Source organism: Lissotriton vulgaris, chromosome 3_1 (assembly GCF_964263255.1).
Source record: "Lissotriton vulgaris chromosome 3_1, aLisVul1.2, whole genome shotgun sequence".
NCBI classification, from domain to species: Eukaryota; Metazoa; Chordata; class Amphibia; order Caudata; family Salamandridae; genus Lissotriton; species Lissotriton vulgaris.
Window position 1 is genome coordinate 831803110 of NC_141689.1, and position 12838 is coordinate 831815947.

Genomic DNA, 12838 nt, shown 5'->3' on the forward strand with positions numbered 1-12838 from the left:
GCCTGGCGTACTCAACCAGGATTTGTTCGGCATGAGGTGCCCGACGTATTACGAGTCAGGCAGTGTGGCAGCGGTGGTAGTGTCTTGCTTGAGTGAGCTGCTACCAGCCAGGAAATGGGTTGCAGGCAGGGTCGGATTGGCAAGGCGGGCATTCGGGAAACGGCCGAAGGGCCGTTGTCTCAGTGCCCTCTGTGGGCCGGTTTTTTTCTCCCCTTTTTCAGTTCACAGAGAGTGCTCTCTGCTATCTGCTCTCTGTGAACTTGGGAAGGGGAGAAAAAAAAACGGCCCACAGAGCGCACGGAAACAGAGACAGAAATGAAAGCGCTTCACTGTGTGCCATGCAGTGATTATTAGCTGTGGCCTCACTTCACCCCCTGCCCCTGAAAAGCAATCACGCCAAGGGTGGGCTGGGGAGCGGTGATTGTCTGCGAAAATCGGCCTCCCTGGGGGCCAGGTGTTGCTCAGGCCTTGAGCCATTTCCACCTCGGCCCCCCTGGGGCCCACGCAGCCGAGAAACTGTGTTAATCTTAACACCTCGCCCACAGCCCCTCAGATTCAGGGCACAGTGGGCGAGGAAGAATGGGTCTGGCTGTGGGGGCTAGGTGATGTTTTGAACTCCCACCATCTTCACCTCAGCCTTCCCCTGTCTACCATTGTGCTCCCCTGCCAAGACATTGCCCTGGGGCCTGGAGGGCTGGGGAGGGTTGATTAATTTACTAATTGCAGGGGCCATACTGCTGTTCATGTGCTCTTGAGCTAAGTAGGTTAGTAATAGCAGGGGCTTCCCTTCTTTTCAGGTGCTCCTGCACTGAAGTTCTTGAATAATTTTGTGACAGAAAGGGGCCTTGCTGTTTTTTTAGTTGCTCAGCATGTAGGCCATTGTCACCTTGGGCCTGTGTCCTGCGCAAGAACAGTATCCTCCCACTTTCATTCCTTATCTTTGCATAGGCATAGGTGGCCTAACGCCAGAGTTGCAGAGATGGGGATTCAAGTTTGAATCCCAGGGTCTGCTCAACAGCCTGTGATTCTGGGCAGATCACTTCCTCGCCCAGGCCCTTAAATAAAAAATCAGATCATGTGTACTGTAATTGGTACTCATGAATAGAACTCAAATAGCCTTTGTCTTGGGCTGAATTTACACTACATAAAACTGTCAAATGGTAAGAAAATTATAAAAAATAACCATTTGTTCATGCTTTATGATTCTGCAAAGGGACCATGATAATTAAAGAGGACACTTTATAAAAACATGTCCATATTTTTAACACAGCTTTTCCGATACAAAATTTCCATTTCATTCCCCTTAGTGCTTCACTGTCTGGTTGTCTTATGCTGTGGAGGCTGCGCTCTGACCCCTAAGTCATTCGGCACCTCTTGCTGAGTGCACCATTCTACTTCTATGTTCTTTTTGTTATTCTGGGAGAGTCTAAGCTTGCCCTAAGATAACATTTCATAGTATTCATAATTTCCAGTGACTCCCTCCTCAATGGGGGATCTTGTTGGCTGATGTTTATGGCCTTCCTTTCCCTCCCCAGCTCCTGCCTCACCTTCATATGGACACACCCCTTACTCACTGCCTGCATGAGTGTGAAAACAGCAGGCCTATAGGTTTCTGTCTCACTGCTCTGGGATCCAAGATAAGACGGATACTCAAGGAAAGGACCAGACACAGTTAGTTGACCTTTACTTTCAATGGCCAACGCATGACCAGCTTTCTGCATTCTTTCACTATCACCCAATCTAATCTTCCAAAAGCCAACAGTTCAATGGGCAGTTGGCATTCATGAGGAAAGATGGGAGTACGCGACACTGGTTAAGCTTTTCAAAAATCCAAAAAGCTTTCTTTTGCACAGTTTGCTTGGCATTTAGCAAATGTGAAGAAAGTGGGCCTTTTATTCGAGGGGTGAACAACTTTAGGCACGTGTACATGCGCATTACAGAGCATGAGGCATCCCAATTCCACAAAAGATGCACTGATTCGTATATGATGACAATTTCTGGAGTTGACATAACCACTCTCCTCTTCTCTCGGCAGACAACTCGTGCAGTACAAGTCAGAAAGAGGAGAGAAATATTGGAGCGTGTGGTTGAAGTTATTAAACTGATTGGTAAAAGGGGGCTTAGCTATCGGGGGAAATCAGAGTCTGTGTCTGAGTTGGATAATGATTTAATGGATCATGGGAACTTTCTGGAGCTCATCCTTCTGCTGTCAAAATATGACCAACCTCTTAAACAACACATTGAGTCTCTCACTTCCAAAGCAAAACAGAAAGGTGGTCGTGGTGCATCTGTGACATTCATGTCAAAGACCACAATTGGTTATGTAATAGAAACAATTTCCAAACTGATAAAAAGACACATTGCTAAAGAAATAAACGATGCAGGTATGTACTCAATCCAGATAGACTCAACTCAAGATATAAGTATTACTGACCAGTGTTCCATTATCATCCGATATGTCACAGACACTGTACATGAACGCCTAATAGCAGTCATAAATTGCACTTTGTCAACTGGAAAAGGATTGTTCGAGTTGGTACAAACTGCAATTCAACAAAATGGTCTTGACATAGCTAAGTGCATTGGAAATTCGACTGATGGTGCTTCCAACATGCAAGGCCAGTACAATGGACTCAGTACTTGGCTAAGCAAAGAATCTCCAAATCACATACACGTCTGGTGTTATGCACATGTGTTAAACCTTGTCCTTATTGAGGTGACCCAAGCATCTACAGCGTCCACCTCTCTCTTTGGACTGCTACACTCTTGTGCAGTCTTTCTCCGGGAGTCATATAAGCGGATGGATGTGTGGCGTGAGCTGGCAAAGGATAGCCGGACAGTCCAGATCATTGGAGAAACAAGATGGTGGGCAAAAGATGCTGCTCTCAAGAAAGTTTTTGGCTCTTTCAATAACCCTGCCAATGCTATGTTTATTGATTTGGTCAAAGTCCTTCATAACATTTCATCTGACAATCTTAGATTTATTCCAAATGTACGGTGCCAAGCCTTACAATTTGCTGAGGGACTATGTAAATTTCAAACAGTCCTAACAGCCCAATTGTATCTTCGCATTTTTGCTTCAACCACACCACTGTCTAAGTATCTCCAAACAAGTGGAATGGATATCCTGCAAGCACAGAGAATGGTGTCAGACACTGTAAAACTCCTTGCCACAGATTCCCGCAATTTTGATGCTGTGTACTCTGCTGCCACAACATTTTCAGAGTGGGCCAACAAAGGTTTAGCAGAAAGGAACTGTGACCAAGAAGTACAAACAACACTTCCAGAAGGGAGATTGTCCTTTAAAAAGATGCCTGGGATGAGCACAAAGGATGAGCCTATAACCCTAGCTAAAGATCGATTTCGTATTGGGGTGCATAATACAGTAATGGACCAAGTTATTCAAAGTCTGACCACTCGTTTCAAGACACACTTCACTTTGGCAGCAGATATAGCATGCCTAGACCCAAAGAACTTCAATCAGACTCTCCCAGGTAATGCTCTTGTGAGACTTTGCTCCTTGTTGCAAAACATAGATAGCTCAATAAATGTGCAGACTTTGCAGGAAGAACTTCAGGATTTTGCTGCTAAATGGTCAAATTTAAAAAGGACACTACCTGAAGAGTACGACAGAGAAGACCAGATTAATGAAGACAAACCACTTCAAGTAGAAGAATTTGACAAAAAACCTGAGGCTGGGCCAACAAAGTGCAATACTTGCCGTGACTGTGCTGTCTGTTGTTACTCTATCTTGAAAAAATACCTTCTTTTCAGCAGTGCCTATCGGCATTTGTATTTGGCATACAAATATGTCTTGACCTTATCCTGTACACAAGTAGCCTGTGAGAGAAGTTTTTCCAAACTGAAGTGCATCAAAACCCGCCTAAGAAACCAAATTGGTCAGGAAAACCTTGAAGCCTTTATGCTCATGTCAGTTGAATGGAATGTGCTGTCTCAGTTGAAAACTGATGACATTATTGACTTCGTTGCAAAAAAAAGTGCATTGCTGCAGGATCTTTTGATTGAGTAATCCTCAGTCTCCCCATGGCCCAGACTTTAAGGCAGCAACAGATATGAATAAAACTGTGTTTTTTGTATATAGACATCACCTGCTGACTGTGAAATAAATGTATGACTAGATTGTACAGATACATTTTTTCAGCATTCTTTACACCCCAGACTGCCTTTTCCTCGTTTGTGAATTCTTACTTTTGTTATTACATGTTCTATTCCCAGAGATTCCAGTCTTACCCTTTCTCCTTGACTTTGTACTAGATTTCTGGTTTATGTGATGATTAGAGTCTAGGACATAGCTGGTTAGGAAAGAGTATCCAACGACATTGTGCAGGGCGTTAAGACTGCAAGTAAGTATTCAGTTATCTGAACTGCAGTGCTCCTAGTCTTTACCAATGTTACTTGCTCTGTAAGCTTTAAAAGGCTTAATTTACTAAATATTTGTCTACAAATTAGACCTCAAAGAGTAACCAAATGGTGTTTCATGAAAGGGCATGCCCCTCGAATGTGGGCCACGCCCCTTAAATATAGGCCACGCCCCTTAAATGTAGGCCACGCCCCCTTAATGTGGGCCACTTTTTCGTCAGTGCCCGGGCCAAATTGTGATCCCAATCCGACCCTGGTTGCAGGCCGTGGCAGCGGCGTGAAGCGCACTGCTACCTGCAGTAAGCACAGGGGCGAGCGAAAGAGCCTCCAAGCGCATCTGTCCTTGTCCAAGGAGAGACAAGTGAGGGTGGGGGGGGGGGGGGGGGGGCGGGACAATCAGATTTGAAGGGCGTGCAGCCATGTGCTTCAGCAGGGGAAATGTTGTGTCTCCAACAAGGAGCAGGCCACATGTTATGGAACTGCCAAGGGGGGGGGTTGGGCCGTTAGACCTCTATGCAAGACCCCCCTGGTAGTTCCACAACAGCCATTAAAAGAACCATGTTGGTTGGGCCCGGGTCCCAGGTGGAGAGACCTGGTGGGCAGGGGGACACCACTTCAAATAAAAGGGCAATACATGGGGTCCATATGGAGGGCAAAGGGCCCTTAGGCCCTAAGGATCCCACCCATGTAAGTGGCAAGGTGTGGCTTTAGAGGTGCGCATACGGGAGCAAAGCCCACTCATTCAGGAGACTGAGGAGACTGAGGAGCGCTGGGCCAGGATGTGTGAAGCTAGGGAACGGGCAGCTGCTCTTGCCTCCACGGACAATGAACCTCAGGGAGCGGAGGCACAGTGTGAGGCACACATGTCTGGGAGCCCCGGACCAGGGGGACACTGGATGTGTGTACCTAAGGAGCACAAGCTGGATGTAGGTAGGATGGAAGTAAGTGCAGCTTGGGGGACCGGTGGTGGGAGGGACCCCCCAGGTAGGAGCAGCCTGGTGGGGAAAAGAGGCACAAGACTGGCGCTTGAGGCCGGTAGACAGTTGGAGATGCCAGCGGGGTGCAAAATGGCCATTGGACTTTGGAGCAAAGCAGCAGGGGGGTCCACGTCAAGGGCTCTCGCACATGGAGTTCAGCCAGAATCCTGTTTGTCTCAGTATAGTGTGTCTGTGCAACCCCAGAAGGGAGCGGTGTAGATGCCTGAGTGTGCGGCTGCAGTAAGTGATGAAGAGCTGATCCTTAACTATGGTGACAAAAGTAATGAAGGAGAAGAAAGAGAGTTGTGTGATGATGAGGATGCAAAAGCGCACACAATGGGAATGCCTGATTACAAATGCAAATCTACCTATAAGGTCCCCCGAATCGTAGTATGACAAATTCCATATTGTAGTCTGGTGCTCTACAGGCAATAATCCTCCTGCCACCTTGGAGGAGACACACTCTAGAGAGAAGGTTCTCTGTAGAGATACATATAGACACACAAATGCCAAGGCACACAAAGATCAGTCCATACTGTTCCAAGGCAGTGACCATATTAGTAATCACATAAAGTCCATTCAAAGTTTTCTTTTCTTTTTCTTTTCTGTTTTCATTTTTCTTGGTGTAGTACAAAAAACACTGGCAGCCGACATGTGTTTCGTGCTATGCACTTTTTCAAGGCCAAACAAGATATATGGAAAACAGACCAGCATGTCTGGACATAATAGGCCGAGATTTCAACAAGTGATGGGCTACATATGTGAAGTGCTCGTAAAGAATCCGTGTACCCCCTACTTGAGGCAGGACTAAATACCATCTGTCCTGCAGAAGCATCCATGTGACTTTGTGGACTTGAAAAAGTGCATAGTACAAAACATGTGTCAGCTGTTAGTGTTTTTTGTACTACACCAAGAAGAAGGAAAGCAGAAAATAAAAATAAAAGTAAACTTTAAATGGACTTTCTGTGATTGCTAATATGGTCACTGCCTTATAAACAGTATGGACTGATCTTTATGTGCCTGGGCATTTGTGTATTCTGATGATGAGGATTTGCATGTGGCGAGGCCTGGGAGGATGGAGTGAACAACAAGCGAAGTTGAAGTGCCAGGACACTGAGTAGGGAGTTTTGAGTTTTGTTCTATCTTGTATTGACAAAGGGTTGTCACATACGACTATCGCAGGTATGTTGCTTGGAATCTCGTTCTATGGCAAGATGTATTAGGGTTTTGATCCTGCCAAGGATGAGATTCTAGGCCTTGTTCTGAAGAAGTAGGGCAGTAGGAGGAATTCAGGGAGGGTGGTGATGCAGGAAGCTAATACGGGCAAGCTGTTGGGGGAGTTGCTGGCTGTTTTGTCTCATTGTTTCTACAAATGTTTTGCGGTTGCTTTGTTTCGGCTGTGTATGATCTGGATTTTTTTGTGGCATTCAGGGTTTTGGAGGTTTTGGGTATTCCTCAACATGGGGGACATACTGTATGAAGAGGTGTGTTTGGAGCAGGGGAGGTTGGGTATTTGGCTGCAACAGATACCCAACCAGCTGTGGCAGATCAGGTGGGCAGGGGTAAATGGGTGTGGCTGTGTGAGGGCAGCAACAGGGAGGTCAGCCTGGCGGTGGAATGGCGTGGTTTCCAATGTTGGGCTGGCAGGGGTTTATTGGTGATATTTTGTTACGCTGATGGCAGCAGGGTTATGGCCTTGTAGTTGTTGGCAGTGGTGCACATGGGGTTGTGCAGACTTGGTAGAGATACGACTAGCTTCCGTACGCATTTCTTTTGAATTGGGGTAGCAATGGCTTGGGGTGGTCTTGGGGTCGGATTTAGCAGATTGTCAGTTGGTGATTGAGGTGCTGCGAGTGCTATGTGCGAAATTAGTGGGAATTTTTCCCAATGGGAGGAGGACAGGGATGAGGTGCCTGAGCTAATTGCTACTTTTTTTCTTGCCCAGGGTGCATGAGAGTGCAGGGACTATGACAGATACCTGGATTGTTGAACATTTTTGTGTGCGCTGGGCATCGAAGTATATTGACCAATAAGTCTTTGGATGCAACCTGGGCTGGCAGGGCAGCCTGCACAAGGTGATTTGATGGGCTAAGGGGAATGTGTTGGGGCGAGTTGTTGCCCTGGCTGACGAAGTTGGTTCCGTAGAGGGTCTGCCCGAACATGCTCTTTATTTACTTGGGGGAAAATTACTTTGTTTGTTTGTCAGACCTGACTTTGCTCCAACATATGCAGAGGGATGTGGAGGCAATCAAGATACATTTTTCAGGAACATGTGCGGTCTGGGCTGAGTTTGTACTGAGCAAGGTTTGGAGGGGTGCTCTGAAACATGCTGGGATTGATAAGGCATAGAGGAAGCTGAACAGGGCGATGAGGGTGTTATGTTTGGCTCATGACATTAAGGTGGTTGCACATGGGGGGGCTTAAGGAAGAGGTGTAATCTCAGGAATTTCATGTTGTGAAAATGTAAACACTTGTGATTATGCATTTACACTGTCTCATGTAAATGAGATGTATGTTCGGGTAAAAACTATGGCGGGAGAACAGGAACTACTTGATCGGCGTGTCGCAACACTGTTATTGACCCGAATGCATACAGCATTTCTTTTACGAATGTTACTAGTGAAATACCTCAAAAAGTAATTTTGTTTTAACTTTTTCCTCTGAGTGGACCATTCAGGTACATTTTTAACATAAAAGGCATCTTTTTTTGGTTTTACAGAGAGGAAGTGCCATAAAGTATAAGGCTACATTACATTCAGTGTCATCTTCCTCTCCCTGTCCTGAAGACTCCTCCCTGAACTTTGTCCATCCAGCCCTTACTCATTTTGGATTGAAATTTTTGAAGGGAAAACATCAATCTTCCTTTGTCTGCAATCTCGGCAGTTTCAACCACCCTTGGAAGTTGGAATCTTTACTTTTTATAAAACTAAAAAGTAAGTTGAGTGCAGTTCTTTGCAAAAGGTTTGTGGGCCAGGCATCACTATTTTCGTTCTATCTTTAATGTTGTGTGATTGTTACTGATGGCCTTGAGTTTAAGTTGAGAGGTAGCAGGTAGCACAACGAGAGATGAAGGGACAAATGACATATTTGGATGGTAGGGGCCTGGTGTTAATAACATGTCCTCATTTTCGTTGTGTTTTTGTGAATTTTGCTTAGATCTGGCTTCATACTGTGGTGTGTTTTACTTTTTCTGGTCTAGTCTGCTGTATACCTTGTATGCACTCTTTAATGTATTTTTCACATTCTCACTGCTTGTGTGCTAGAGATATGTTTTAATTATTTTAGGAGTTTGTGGGTAGTCTTGTATTAATGACAAATGTAGGTAAATTTGTGTTTGCCTTTGCCTGGTGGTGGCTAGTTTGAGGTGGATCCTGGAGTCCAGGCAGGTGAGGACAAGCATTTTCCTTTGTTTTTCCCCTTGTCCTGGCCTACTATTTGTATTTGTTTCAGTTTGTGTGAGATGGTTGATTAATTGTTTTTCTTTAACTTTTTAAAGCATTTTAAGAGGTGTTTGTTACATTGTGGTATTTGGAGCGTTTTAATCTTTTTTTCACTGTTTCCATTTTGTTGTACTGTTGAATTTATTGTTGTTTCTTTACTAGTGGTGTACTAGGCCAACAGATAGGCCCAGTGACATTTTGGGTATATATTTGTGTGTTCCTTTTCCTGTAATGCTGAAAGTTTTTGCTGGTGTAGGTTAGGACAGCCATGCTCTCTTTGTTTACCATGTCTCCTTCTTTGCTGCCCATGTGACGACAGCCTCATTGTGGAGTTACAGTGTGTGTGTGTGTGTGTGCTATAGGCTGCCATTTAGTCTTTCATCTATTGCCACCATTCTTACTGGCCAATGCTATGTGGTAAGCGACCCAGTATGTGTTTCTAATTATTATTCATTTTATTCCACTTTCAAAAGCCAATGTCTAGGAACAACGGTATTAGAAGAAGTCCATGTCATTATTATTCATTTTTTGTATTTCCTAATATATTTTCCTGATATATGTGTTTGCACGTATGGCTCAATGTAGTAATCTATAGTGCACAGTTGTTGTTTTTAGTTAATTTATTCAATTAGTACCTGCCAACCATAGTCACTGCATGGGTACCAGGTATTATTAATAATGACATTTATTCGATTTTTGCTTCCCTCCTTTTGGGACCCCTTGGGTCCTGGAGGAACACCAGGAATTTTTATATTCATTTATTTGATTTTTACAGCCCACTCCCTACTTCCCATTGGGCCCCATGCCCCCCGGAGGGATGCCAAGTATTTAAATATTAATTTATTTAATTCTTGCCCAACCGCCTCCCATATTGGCCCCATGGGCCCTGATGGAACACAGGGCATTTTTATGTTAATTTGTATTTGTTTGGACCCTGGAGAGACACTAACTATTTATTCATTGTTTTATCTGATTGATTTTTGCCTGCCTCCCATAGGGGCCACATGGGTCATGGAGGGACACATAGAATTAAAATATATTCATGGATTCAATTTTGCCTGCCATCCTATCCCTTTCATAATTGTTATTGAGGTACCAGCAGCCTTGGAGTGACACACCGTTTTGTCTTATTAAATTATTTTTGCTTTTTTTGCCTGCTTGCCCCTTCCTCGCATAGGAGCTCCATGGGTCCACAAGGGACACCAGGTATTTTATATACATTTCATTGATTTTCGAAATATTGTTATGATGATTGTGATGAATACATATATTGTATTGACAATAATTGCCAATTCCGTCTTAATTGCCTGCAGGTGCATAAGAGGATATTACTGACTTAGATGGAGAGAAGTCAGTGAATTGGCTGACACTGTAGTCCAGAGTCCTATTGGCAACGTGCATCTGCTTGTGCGGTTGACCCATGCAATAAGTGAAGATGGCCCCATGGAAGGAGGTTTCTGCCTGGAAACTGGCCAGTGAGGAGAATAAAAATAGTTTTGTTACCACTGGCATCAAGCCCTCATCTTTTTCCTGGCAACGTGGTGTACCTGCTACCTGTTGCACTACTACTCCAGGCCAGAAGCGCCTGTGAGGAAGAGCCCCCCTGGACCAACAATGACACCACTACCAAAACTGAAGCCTATGTCTTTCAGTGCTGTGGTAACTGCAGTAATAGCAGAGAGCAATGAGTTTGAAATTGATTTGTCCCAGCAGTAGACAGAATCTTCTTCACTGGAAACTCAATAACAGCAACATTCTGCTATACTCTATGTTTCAGAGGTAGGAGCAGAGCAGGGAGATGAGCTTGCTGCCAAGCAAGGTGTTGTGGCTGCTATTCCATTGGACACCTCGTCTTCATGATAAAATAAAGAATACTCCTCCATCTTTTTCAAAACCCCTTACAATGATCCTGACATTGATTGCACCCTGACTAGGACATGCCCCGTGAGACACTGGAAAAAGGAATGTTTATGGAAGCCTCACAAATGAGGAAGATGATAACCCACTGATTGTTCAGTTGAAGAGAGCAACAGAAGAAGTGCAAATCCCTTCTACTGAGTATGCTCTCAGTCATGTAGTATCACCAGCATTACCTGCTTCCATGTCTTCAAGAAGAGAAAAGTCTGCAGCAACCACCACTACCACAGTCACAGCCCACCCTCATAACATCAGCAAGTTGTTCAGGCATTGACTTAATAAGAAAGCTCTCATCCCAAGTTTGGGGATTCTTTTACAATTAAGCCACACAAGGAGCACATAGGAGAAGGTTTAATTTACCACAAACCAGTGCATTGTGGTAGGCCAGGTGGATATTGCAGTACCCAGGGCCAGCTGGCCCTTCTGGAAAAGCAACACACAATTGGATGGGATGAGATCATCTGAAAGATAGCTGCTTTGAGAGAGGAAAATAAGTTGAACTGATAGGAGGTGGATGGGAGAAAGAAGATGCCATTTGAAAAAGGCCTGTGACTGTCACTCATAGTGTGCAGTAGTCATTCGCAGCGACCTCAGCATGGCACAAGGATTATTTTCAAGGTATTTAATGGCATGCAACAGTTGCAATGTTCCCAAAAGAGAAATTACCTATAGCTGCCAACATCTTGGAAGAATTTTATGCCAACATCTACGAATGGTTCAACCTAGAGATCTAAGCATTGAATTTGTTGCCACAACTGCAGTAATATTATGCAAAGTAATGGCTGATGGAGGATACTTCGGAGTCCCATGTTTAGTGCATTGCAGCAACTCGACTGTGTAGGACTTCCTCAAAAAAGAAGCAGTAGGTAACAACAAACTGGTCACCTGTCTTAGGATTTACATTCACTTCAGTCATTCATTGAAAGCCCAGAGGCAGTTGAGGATCATACAGCGTGATAATAGAATCATCGTAAAATCCTCATATAGGAAGTGCTTACCCATTGGAACTCCACGTTCTACGATCTGCAATTGATGTTTGAGCTTTACAGGTGTATCAATAATTATGAACTACAAAAAAGGGAATGTAACTGCCAAATTCATAATGATGAAGGTTGAGAAATGGGGACTAGTGGACTGGTTGATCAAAATGCTTCTGCGTTTGAGAATTTGACATGAAAAGCCAGCAAGGAGGGTGGTACCATAAGTCAAGCAATTCTATTGCTGCACATGCTGCAGGAACATTTCCGAAAGGTAGAAGAAACATGAAGAAGCAGCTGTTTTGGTCAATAGCTAAATCCTCTGTCTGAGCACAAGTCAACGGCTGCAAAAAGAGATTGCGTCCTCTGAAAATGATCTGTGTCATGATACTTGATCCACATTACAAAAAAAGAACTGGCCACTTTCATCCCTTTTTTAACAGTGGTTGTCTCATTTTACAAGAATTTGATTGTCATGAAAGTGAGTGACCTGGAGGAGGAACAATTGAGAATTCAAGGTCTTAGCAGAATGGACGTTCAGCCTTCAACCTCCGGATAGAGGGGTGTCAGTCAAGAGTCAAGAAGCAGGTTACAACTGAGGCAGCAGTGCCCACCAGTGATAACACTGCCCCTTGCTTCTAAACTTACATCACCAATGTCGTCACTTCCAGTATCTGCAAATGATTGGTTTATAGATATAACAGGACATAAATCAAGTGCACAACTATCATATCTAGAATATTTAACAATATGATGACAGTATGTATAAATTGGTATAGATTTTCTATTTTAAACTCCACATCTATGTGCCTTAAATATTATAATATTATATATTCAAGATAGATGCAGAGTTAGGAATGTAAGCAAAACTTTACAAAATACATATATGTACCTATATATGCCTACTTTTCCTATATTGGGGTAATCTTTATTCTGTATACAATATGTTGGCAGGATGAAATTTAAAATATGATATTGGAGTACCAATTATCTCCAATGAGTAAAACAGCAATGTCAAAAATGCTTTATCATAATGAAGTGCTTCCACATGACTAACGAAACAACAGCTACAGCATCAACTGATCAATGGCACAAAGGAAACATTTAATCTAAAAATCTCTACAACTCAGTATGCTCTATCATCGAA

General features: G+C 43.8%; 1 protein-coding gene across 1 annotated transcript; it reads left to right on the top strand.

The window, feature by feature from the left end:
• Positions 1-1927: 1927 nt before the first annotated feature.
• LOC147727097 (zinc finger MYM-type protein 1-like) lies at positions 1928-4030 on the top strand. The gene has a single exon (XM_086963572.1). It carries the CDS (start codon positions 1928-1930, stop codon positions 4028-4030), a length of 2103 nt encoding a protein of 700 aa, XP_086819698.1.
• Positions 4031-12838: the final 8808 nt, after the last annotated feature.